This window comes from Argopecten irradians, chromosome 8 (genome assembly GCF_041381155.1).
Source record: "Argopecten irradians isolate NY chromosome 8, Ai_NY, whole genome shotgun sequence".
Classification (NCBI taxonomy): Eukaryota; Metazoa; Mollusca; class Bivalvia; order Pectinida; family Pectinidae; genus Argopecten; species Argopecten irradians.
In genome coordinates, this window is record NC_091141.1 from 5,548,082 (window position 1) to 5,560,414 (window position 12,333).

Here is a 12,333-nt window from a genome sequence, read left to right on the forward strand (position 1 = left end):
GTTAACACGGACATGGGAATGATGTTTTAGGACTCCTATTATATAAATTCTTTGCGTGCAGATTAATTTTGACGGAAGATTTTATTTTTCATAAGAAATTGTACTGGATATATTAACACTATTTGTACTGACTTAAGTTTTCCTTTGCCAGACAATATTCACTTCAAAATTGACGTGGCAAGTTTTGTCTCGAAGTCAAAATAAATGTTGATTTTCTTAACGTGAGTCGTCAAATAATGTTTGCGGCCGTCATCATAATTAGCGTGTTGGTTTACTCTCACTGCATCAGACAGCAAAACAGGGAGATGAACTGTTAACATGGATTACACACGGCATTTGTTTATAAGGATCAAGATTACACTGGATACTTAAAACAAATGTCTTTAAGATCTAAATTAACTTTGGCCACAGAAGTTACTCCAACAGTATAGACAAGATATACGGTATGTATGCATGTTCTGCTTCGTATCTTATCCAAACATAATTATTTCACTTCTAAATATTCCAATTAAAATAAAAACATAAGACTGACATTCTTTTGAACACTGTATTAGGCTGTGGATTGGTATTAGTGGACGAGTATAATGTACATATCTGAGTCCCAAAGCCTTTTGTGAAACCAAGCGAGCCACCCAACCTGAAAAATCCTGCAGTGCAGGTTAGCAGGAGGTGCACCAGTACTCAATGCTTAAGATTTCAAATACTGGATTTAAGAACCGCAAAAACAAAAATATGACCAAATAAGATCATCTTTACTAAACAGTCTTTACACAAGAAACATCCTGTGGACATTTAAGAAACATCTGTAGATGCTGTATAAACACTGTAACCTCCAAATTGGGACATCTCCGTAAAGTTAGGTCCAATGTATGCTGGTCCTCTAGGATCCTACACCAAGTCTAGGACATTGCAACTTATATACACAGAAATCATTCCAAATTCTACAACAGAGAAAACATCATTAGTTCCTGCACAAATATAGACAATGCCTGCATGCTGTCTAATCACTTTGATATTTAAATCTCTGATATTTGTCAATAAAATTGTTTGAAATTGAACTCGAACACATACATCTGGAATTTATAGAAATCCAGAAATTTGCCATTTGTCCGAATGCCAATCAACAAGCCATATTTCTCACAGACTCAGACCATTGTCATTCTAATCTTACCATGATCTGATAATTAGGAACATTGTTTTTTATTTATTTATATTGAAATATTTTAAAGCTTTTAAGGATGCTCTGTGTTTTTTTTCTGATGGACTTACATTTTTTCTAATATAGATTTCTGGAAAAAGGAGTTCACATTACATTAAACCCGACTATCAATTCACAAATGTGTGCGTACTTTCAAAACGCCAGTTACAAGATTACTACTGACGTCGAATGCTTCTAGAAGCTTTTTATTTGTCCTAAGAAAACGTGTGTAAAGAAAAAGTGGAAAATCAAACCAAATGGAGAACCAATGGGTCTGGGTGCACACCATGGCCAGATGCCTTCCTTTTTTGTTTCAACAAAAACATATCTTACCGATAATGTTATAAGATGGGACAAAAGATGTTAAAAAAATTAATGCACATGACAAAAGGCTCCCTATTAGAAAACAGGATGATAGTAATAATTCCAGGCAGCATCTGGCCATAGACAGACCATTAGCCTACTTTTCTGTCATTGTCCAATACACGAATTATGAAGATTGTGTATGTTAGTGAAAATAAATTATCTAATCTGACAGATAATGTATAAAAGTAAAAGCTTATATCGTTAAAAAAGTTCACATACATTTTTATTATTCCTATAAAAACCTTCAATAGGCGACCCCTAGCTGCAATATTGTAGCTCAAAAGTATTTTAGACTGAAAATGGTGTCTTCTTTAGAGCTACAATTGTTCCTTATTACTGCAAATGGAGCAAAGTGATGATTATGTAAACCATTATAAAACGTTTGTTTTACATTTTATCGTACTTGTTTGATATAGCTTACCTACTAGGCAATAAAAACGAACCACATAAAATATAAAATTCTCATCGAGGCATTATTTGTTTACATTATACATAAGGTCTTTCAGAAGGGAATTTATACGGCAAGTTCACAAAATGTGATTTTGACGTTTTGTGAGCGGTACGGTAGATAGTAAGCATTGTATTTATGTTTGTTTTGGACAAAAATAATATGTAAATGCATAGTAGGCCGGGTATGTATATTCGTTCTAGGCGGCCCCCAGACCCCCATCCTTTTCTTTGCTTCGTGCCTCTATAAATATATAGATTTTAGGCAGTGCAATTCTGTAACTTTATATTCAAAATGTGACATTAGACGTCAAAAATAATAAACGAACATTTTTACATGGCTTCAATTATTTTTTGGAAAAAGTGTACATGAAGTCCTCAGAAAGCAGGATTTATTAGCATTTATTCGAGGGCTTCTGGGGGCCTAGGCGGCCACCAGACCCCCATCCTTCTTCGCTTTATGTCCATATAAATATTAAGATTTTGATATTGCAATTCTGTAAGTAAAAAATTAAATCAAAACTTCAAATAAAAGATATGACACTTGACACGAAAACCATAAATAAACATCATTAAATGGCTTCAATTATTTTCTGGAAAATGTGTTCATAAAATCCTCAGAATGCAGGATTTTGCACCATTTATTCTAGAGCTTCTGGGGGCCTAGGCGGTTCCCAGACCCCTCGCCTGATTTGCTTGGTCACACGCCCCCTCTAACCTCAAAACCTGAATCCGCCCCTGACCTCCATATTGCCTACGCTTCGTAGTATGCCTAGAATGAGGATAGCATCAAAACATCTTACGTTATGCCATTACCCATGCCTGTATCAACAGCTAGCCAAGCGTTAATTCGTTGAACAGAAGGTAAGCGATTGAAACAGTGTTTCGAAATCCCTGTACTTTGATTGTAAAATTGTGAGTGTATCCGAAGTGGCAGCCATTTTTTTTTTGCTCTGCTTAAATTAGTTACCTTCACTGGCCAACATATAAAGCACGGGACTTGACACACGTGCATCATTCTACACATATCTTGTCTCAGGAACACATGCTCCTATATTGCAAATAACAATGTCAAACTGAAAATATACACTGCACTTACCAGGTTTAATCATATAGTGAAGTAATACATGAATTTGTTGTCAGCTAGATCCCTAATTGGACATATTCGTGTGTAAAAGGAGCGGGTCGGTGTGACTTGTAAATAGTGTTAAATACGGTCTCTGTCACTCAGCTGACGGAGCATGCTTCTTTGGCTCAGTCGGTAGAGCCGTAGATTTCCACCCCGGAGACCCGGGTTCGATTCCTGTTATTTGTGTTCTACTTTCACTTTCAATCTGTTATCTCTCTTCTCATTGGCTACTTTAAATTTCTGTTCTCTATTCTCATTGGTCTTTTCTGGTATAAATTCCGACTTTCTGTTTCTCTCGAGTAGTCTGGACAAAGCTCCGAGAGCTGGTCAGACTCTCTTTCTCCTTTCTTTCTGTCTATTTCCTGACTTGTCCGCACGTGAGGTGGGTGTGTTGTTCCTCTGTTCTATTTGTAATATGTGTCCGTGTGCACAGGGACCTGGCACGATTTTTTTAAACTATCAGTATACATATATATATATATTATAGTATCAAGGGTATGAACTCGGCTGTCGAGAAAAACATACCTATTTTTTAAAACCGTGATTATTTTAATAAATGGGTTCTATACAACATTGACGGATATCTTATATTAAAGAGAAATAATCTATCTTTCCATTGAGTGCTTGATGGACAAAGTTGACCAAGTATTGGCGAAGTTATGGCTTGATGAATCGGGAAATTTACGAAAAATATGCTAGGTAGACATTTCCCTGTCCGGTCAAAATGTCGTCTCGGCTCTAATATTAATGGGCACCTCAAAAACCAAGCCAAAATCACAAAATCTACGCTTGTGGTGGTAAACAGTACCCATAACTGTGTTCATCCACAATCTCCTTTGGAGGTGTCATGACCCGTACTTTGTAGAAACTCCATTTAAACATCGTGTAGCTCACTTACTTTAACCGTCACCGCCATGTTCCTTTGTCCTTCGGAACGCTTCTCGAGTTTACCCACAAGCACAACATTACATAATTTGCATAATGTAGTCACAATATGTAAAGTCGAGAAGCGTTCCGAGAGAAAAATGAACATGGCGGTGACGGTTAAAGTAAGTGAGCTACATGATGTTTAAATGGAGTTTCTACAAAGTACGGGTCATGACACCTTCAAAGGAGATTGTGGATGAACACAGTTATGGGTTCTGTTTACCACCACAAGCGTAGATTTTGTGATTTTGGCTTGGTTTTTGAGGTACCCATTAGAGCCGAGACGACATTTTGACCGGACAGGGAAATGTCTACCTAGCATATTTTTCGTAAATTTCCCGATTCATCAAACCATAACTTCGTCAATACTTGGCCAATTTTGTTCATCAAGCACTCAATGGAAAGATAAATTATTTCTCTTTAAGGTAAGATATCCGTCAAGTTGTATAGAACCCATTTATTAAAAAAATCACGGTTTAAAAAAAAATAGGTCCGTTTTTCTCGACCGCCGAGTTCATACCCTTGATACTATAATATATATATGTATAGTATTGGTTAAAAATTTTCGTGCCAGGTCCCTGTGTCCGTGTGTGTGTGTAGTCTCTCATAGACCAATCAACGCGTAATTTCTTAAGCGGCCTTAAAACACCGTGTCAAAGGTCATAGGGGAAAAACCGCTTATATCATTACAAAATTTTGCATGGCGGCCTACGTAAGAAATCTAACTAGGTGCAAGATTTTATAAGACACAACCGTTAAACTGCTTTGAAAACATAAACAAACAGCTGTAAAAAGAACTAGGTACATGTGAGCTGTCCTACGCAACTTAATATCGATAGATTTTATATCATTTTCTTGATTTTGGCAGCGTAAACGAGCCCATACTCTCAAACACGTGTTTCTCGATGCAGTGCCAGTGGTGTGTCTTCAATCCAGCGACATTGACGCAATGCATTACATCTAAATCTTTTGCTAATTGCTCAAAAATATATCAATATATAATATATATATATATATATATATATATATATATATCGTCTGTTATGTATGTTTGTATTTCCAATATAACTGTACCTGACTGTAATTTATTTTCCGTCTTCGTCGTTGCCACAGACTTCATTCAGTCGTGAACAGCCCCACCCCTTCTAAAACGACTCCACTGTATAAACGGCCCCAGTCAGAACGGCCCGTTACGAAAAAAATAATAATTAAAAAAAAGGAATTGATGTTTATTTCTAGTTCAACTGTATTTTCAGCGTTTATTTTGTTTATTTTATTTTTGAAGAATTTATTTATTATCTTGTACATTATAATGATAGACAAATACGAAACACGGTACATCACATGTACATGTCGCAAACAACTTTAGGTGTATGCATATGCATGTTAGGAGAGAAAATATGCACTTGCATCAGCAGTCATCCACCAGAAATCAATAAATCATAATTAAATCAGTCTTTGTCCTTGTTTTGAATAACAGATTGTTTTATATGTGGGAGTCTGGGAGATTGCATGGATACATCTGTATATATATATATATTAGGCCAAAAACAATAATATTTCTGTTTTGGGTTACCCGACCGACCTTAATTTTTTACCCTCGACCCTATTTTTTACCACTTTTCTACGAAAAAAAAATTAAAAGTCAGGATTTCGATCTCAAACTCCAGTTCTGGCCATTATTTCAGAGTGAAAGACACTAAAAAAATCCTCCCAACCTACCGACCCTATGTTTTTGCCAATGTAACCCTAAATACTAAACAGACATATTTTTGGCCTTATATGTAGACATGCGGGGATAATTATGGATGGGCCCCTTTACCATTGGCCGCTTAATTTTGAAAATGGTCCCTATGATTGGGAAAATTGCAAAGATCCTTGATTGCATGCATATCTTGTAGTGATCGGGTGCTTCAAATAATGTTAACAAAATGTAACAAACAACTGTGTCTTCATGTCAGTTTCTTGACAGCTGAGAGTCTGAAAACAAGATTTCCTGAGAAATAAAGAAAATTCACAGACAATAGATATAACCGCAGTATAACTTTTTTCTTCGTTTTTTTTTTTTTTTTTTTTTAACAAAAATCAACTGTTTAGCCATGTATTTAAAATGTTTGCTAGGACCATGAAGTGCAATGTATGTCAGACAATCCAAGGAATGTTAAGAAATTATTGGTATTTTTTAAACATATTTTGAAATTCTTTCAGAAACATATGTTTCAACTATTGTATAATCTTGTTAAATCATAACAAAGGAGACACATTTTCAGGTGTGTGTGGATATAAGAATATCCTTTTTTGTACAGGTTTATTTCAATGTTCACTAAAGAAAAACTGTAGAATTATCATTTCCATTATTCTCTACAAATGTAGACTGGTACATGGATATTTTCTTCATAAAACTGGATTGTGAAAAGAATCTTTGAATACATTAGTAGTATTTAGAAGACATACATGGTGTATCAGCTTAAATATGATATTACAGATTAAATACTTTACTAAGTTAAGTATCTTGTGTTTTTCCTGTTGGACATTCATTACAACAAATCCCAATAATACAGGTATTTTAAATTTAGAATCAGTGTTTTGGTCTGACTGTAGAATCCTTCAAACACTGCATGCTGTACATGTATATGTAATGAATTACATCATCTGAACATCTTTTTTGTGTGCACAAAAGTATACATTGATTTTGATTACCATAAAAATGTGTTTCAGGTATATGGTCCTTCATGGTTCCCTATATATAGTACAATAAAAGAAAAATGACAATACATGGAGTTGAAGCTGTATATTTGGAAGTGTTTTCATCAGTGTAACTTTACATGAATACATGTATATTATAATGTTTATATTTGCTGTTGAATGAAGAGTGTATGATGACACGTACTCCTATATTATTCAACATCTTAAAACATAAACTATAAATATTTGATATATGCTTCTGCTTATAAATCTTCCATTCACAAATTAAGATAATGTTGTGTCTTTAAGAAAGAAATATTATTACTCTGCCTTTCTCAGCAGATTTAGATAGCATGAATTTATTTAATTGATGGATAATACACAAGCAACTAAAGAATACGTTTCATTTATTTTACTAATTATTCTTGAAAAAGTACACTGAAAGCTGTAATGGTACATGTTGTGTGTATATTTATTCTGTTATGTTGTTCCTCAAGTTGTATTACATAGATAAATGCATAACTATGTTACAAGGTTTAATTGGAATATACAGCAGAACTAACGTACTTAATAGCGATTTAGATAAGATAGCATCGCTTGCATCTTTTAATCCCAATAAGACTGAAGTTCATCTATTTTTTCACGATAATATGTCGCCAGCCAGTATATTTTGCACATCAAAAAATTCGGAAAAAAACTATGTCCAGAGAGTCCCAAAATCGATGTATGTTCCCCATAAATGCTTGACAACTTGCACAAAGAAGTGTTGAATTTAGAAGAAATAACATATTAAAACCGCATTGTGTTTGTTTTCTTTTATTAAAAATATATAAAAATTGAACACGTAAATGTGTATGTCTGAAAATAGCTTATGTGCATGTACATGTACGTACCCGGATGATCACTAAGTAAATGCAAGGATTTAAAAAAGAAATGTCCTTGGTAAATCCCAGCAACACCACGGGGAAATTTAGAACATGTTTAGATGATGTATTCTATGTTTTACAATGTCCATACTTATCAAACTGGTTCTTCTTTCCAAAATTAAAACACAATACTTCAGTAGAACTGTATACTCCATTCTGACAACTTTGAACACACACTTACAAAAGAGTGAAGTATTACTAAATAGAGAATAACCCTCATCCGAGTTGCCTCTTAATCAAGCACGTGTAGAGTGAATTGTATGGTCTTTTGCAAAACTGTTTGTTTGCTTAATACTTACTTATTCCCAAGTAATTGACTTTCCATGATTAACTCCCTAACTATTTTCATATGACCAATCTCTGATAATAGTTTTCAAAGGCTGGTCACCTCAGCACACCTCTATATAGTCCAACATACATGTAGAAGGCCCGTCACCTCAGCACATCTCTATATAGTCTTACATAGGAGGCCCGTCACGTCAGCGCATTTCTATATAGCCTTACATAGGAGGCCCGTCACCTCAGCGCATCTCCATATAGTCTAACATAGAAGGCCCGTCACCTCAGCGCATCTCTATATAGTCTAACATAGGAGGCCCGTCACCTCAGCGCATCTCTATATAGCCTTACATAGGAGGCCCGTCAGCTCAGCACATCTCTATATAGCCTAACATATGAGGCCTGTCACCTCAGCGCATCTCTATATAGCCTTACATAGGAGCTAGGCCCGTCACCTCAGCGCATCTCTATATAGCCTTACATAGGAGGCCCGTCACCTCAGCGCATCTCTATATAGTCTAACATAGGAGGCCCGTCACCTCAGCACATCTCTATATAGCCTTACATAGGAGGCCCGTCACCTCAGCGCATCTCCATATAGTCAAATATAGGAGGCCCGTCACCTCAACGCATCTCCATATAGTCTAACATAGGAGGCCTGTCACCTCGGCGCATCTCTATATAGTCTAACATAGGAGGCCTGTCACCTCGGCGCATCTCTATATAGTCTAACATAGGAGGCCCGTCACCTCAGCGCATCTCTATATAGCCTTACATAGGAGGCCAGTCACCTCAGCACATCTCTATATAGTCTAATATAGGAGGCCCGTCACCTCAACACATCTCTATATAGCCTTACATAGGAGGCCCGTCACCTTAGCGCATCTCTATATAGCCTTACATAGGAGCTAGGCCCGTCACCTCAGCGCATCTCTATATAGTCTAACATAGAAGGCCCGTCACCTCAGCGCATCTCTATATAGTCTAACATAGGAGGCCCGTCACCTCAGCGCATGTCTATATAGCCTTACATAGGAGCTAGGCCCGTCACCTCGGCGCATCTCCATATAGTCTAACATAGGAGGCCCGTCACCTCAACGCAAGTCTATATAGTATTACTTCCTTACATCCTTAAGAACCTTCTAGTGATATTTAAAAATTAAAATTTACAATTTCATTTGATTAAAACAAACTATTAAACCACCACGTATTGAGGGTCGTGGCGAACCATTTCTGTATATGCAGGTCAATGTCAATATATATATTGTGATAAGGTTATCTGTCATTAAATGTTAGGTGACAAGGTTTTATTGTCAATAATTGTGAGGTGATGAGGTTTTACTGTCATCAAATGTGAGGTGACAAGGTTTTACTGTCAATATTTGTGAGGTGATAAGTTTTAATGTCAATATATGTCACTGTGCCTATCTATTTAAAACGTTGTACAAAAGCAACCCATTTCTCTTCATAGCACAGAAGCCATTCAAATGACAAAATAAAGAATTTTAGAGATACGTTCATTCCATTTCTGTACTGTAGCTGTCAGTATTTTTCGATATTATCGTTATTGTAAGATACAATAAAAATAACAACAAGGAAGTATTCACGTTTATGATACGTTTATAAAAAAGTCATGAGAGGATATATTATGAGGAAGACAATAGCAATATTATTTTCATCATTAACATTTTCTTGACTTTTATCTTAACATGACATAATAAACATGACAGACAATGCACACTAATACAATATATACAGGTAGATATATAAAACAGACTTAGATCAGTTATTAAGTGTGTTCTGGGAGATTCATAGCGGGAATGGATCCCCATCTATGTAAAAAGATCTCTCTCTGCTCATTGATGTAAAAGTTACGGAAGCCCTGGAGGGACTTTTTAGTTATTAGTTCTGACTTATTTCTTAACACTTAATACTTATTTCTTATCACTTAATACTTATTTCTTATCACTTAATACTTATTTCTTATCAGTTATTAAAATTATACCTCGTGCTTCAATGTGTTGTGCGGCCATTTTGAATTACCAGATGAAGAAGATGGATGTACTACGAAGTATTGTATGCATGTTTTTAACTTTGTTTTTGTGTAACATAACAGTCGTGTTGAGTGTTGTTCCTTCTAGTATACCAGTGTCTGGGAACAACCTTAGCAGAGATGATTTGATAAAGGTATATTTCACCGAAGGACTCAAGTATGCTGAAATAGTACTGTTCTTGTTCTGTAGACATAACATTAAAATATGCGTTCGGCAATTAAAACGTATCTTAAAGCGTCTCCATCTTCGAAGACGTCCTCAACATTACTCACCTAAACATGAGGTAGTCAACATAATCAAACAAGAATGTAATGTTAGTGGATCGTGCGTAGGTTATAGGACTATGTGGAAAAGACTTGTGCGGGACTATGGCATAGCCGTAAAGAGAAACGACGTAATGAAAATTATGAAAGAAATAAATCCACATGCAACAGATGAACGAAGATCACATAGGTTGCAACGAAGAGTGTATCGACTGAAAGGACCTAATTACGTATGGCATGTAGACGGGTACGACAAACTTAAACCGTTTGGATTTTGTATCCATGGCTGCATTGACGGATATAGTCGCAAAGTCTTGTGGTTTGAGGTTGCGTCCACTAATAACAATCCATCTGTTATTGCAAAATATTATCTAGACTGTTTAATGGCTCTACGTTGTGTTCCCAGAATTTTAAGAGCAGACCATGGAACAGAAAACAACAGTTTGAGTTTTTTGCAACCATTTTTTAGGCGCAATTCCACGGACTCTTTAGCCGGCATGAAGAGTTTTATGTGTGGAAAGAGTACATCAAACCAACGAATAGAGGCGTTTTGGGGGACCCTTCGGAAACTGGGCGTGCATTGGTGGATAAATTTTTTAAAGACATCAGGGATTGTGGATTATTTGATATGGATCACCCAGTTGTAAAAGAATGTTTACAGTTTTGTTTTATGGAGGCTTTGCAAACGGATTTGGATAGAATTGCAAAACATTGGAATTCGCATGATATACGTCAACAGAAAAAATATTCTGAACTGCCCTCTGGAAAACCAGATGTATTGTTTTTTGTGCCTGAATTGAACGAAGGACACAATTTTAAAACCGATATTGATACTGAAGATTTGAACGCCTGCATTGAACTATACGGTGAAAAGAAACCAAAATACAGTAAAACATTTAAAGAACTTGTTAACGTTGTAAAACCAAATGCCATCATCCCCATTCATCCTGACGAAGGTTTACGACTATTTGTTGAGCTCAACATTATTTTGCAAGAATATCTATAATAACCTCTGATAGGATATTAAAATGACTGTTGTTAGTTTTGGAACGAACGAATGCCCAAAATGGGGGTTTTATTTTCTGCCCAAGCGATTCTGATATTTCAATATTTTAGTATTATGGACTGACTTAAAGAATAAAGTGTAGATGTTACCGTCTACTTTTGTTTCAAAATAAAGGCAGAAAACTAGTATACCGATATTTTAGCAGTGTTATATATGTATCTAACAAGGGTTTGATTTTCCGTTTTTTGTTAGATAATTATGGCAAGCCGATTTAACTTTTATTGAATGTCTATCCCTTATCTAATCAAATTATATAAAATATCTTATATAATTATATATATCATATACAATGATGATATTACATGTAGTATGCAAGATATCGTATACAGAAAAAAAATTAAATATGATATTTTATTTAAGTTTGTAACATATATTATTATCTCATATACTATATCTTATATCGGTTCGATCCCCAGCACGGACGTGAAAAGGTTAGGGGTCACCTGCCAATCATGTGGGTTTTCTCTGGGCACTCCGGTTTCCTCCAACACCGAGATCCCTCGTACTCTTACATCCGGGCCATCGAGAGTAATTTGCATAAGTTATATAACTTGTTTCGTAATCGACGTAAAATTAATATTAATATTTTTATCGTAATTAAGATATCTTATATATAATCATTGAAATTTAGAATCGACGTTGCTTCTGAATAAATGTCATGTTGGCTTGTCATAGATCAGGTCATCATTGTGTTTTTTTTTCTGTTTTGGGAAGGTTTTATGCAGTTATGAAGCTAAACCAAAATATAAGGTGGTGAGGATCGCTGACCTATTGCGATAGTCTTTTGTCCGTCGTGCGTCGTCCGTTAACATTTGCTTAAGAACGCGATACCTTGAGTAAATATAAAGCGAGCTTAATGAACTTTGTATGTAGACTAACATTGGAAAGATCTCGGACGAGTTCGAAAATCAGCATGATTCGACAGTAATTTACGGAGTTAATTTAATTTCCAAATATTTTATTGATAAAAAGATGTTAGTGTCAATTGGATTA

General features: G+C 35.6%; 1 protein-coding gene across 1 annotated transcript; it reads left to right on the forward strand.

Annotated features, from left to right (window-relative positions):
* Positions 1–10,150: 10,150 nt before the first annotated feature.
* LOC138328913 (uncharacterized) lies at positions 10,151–11,280 on the forward strand. The gene is made up of 2 exons (XM_069275628.1): positions 10,151–10,660; positions 10,744–11,280. Exons 1-2 carry the CDS (start codon positions 10,355–10,357, stop codon positions 11,278–11,280), a joined length of 843 nt encoding a protein of 280 aa, XP_069131729.1. The 5' UTR covers positions 10,151–10,354.
* The last annotated feature ends 1,053 nt before the right edge of the window (positions 11,281–12,333 follow it).

Coding starts and splice junctions, on each gene's coding strand:
- LOC138328913 (XM_069275628.1), top strand. CDS start 10,355: ATGTGGAAAAGACTTGTGCGGGACTATGGCATAGCCGTAAAGAGAAAC. Junction 10,661..10,743: donor ATTATCTAGACTGTTTAATG/GCTCTACGTTGT, acceptor ACCATTTTTTAG/GCGCAATTCCACGGACTCTT.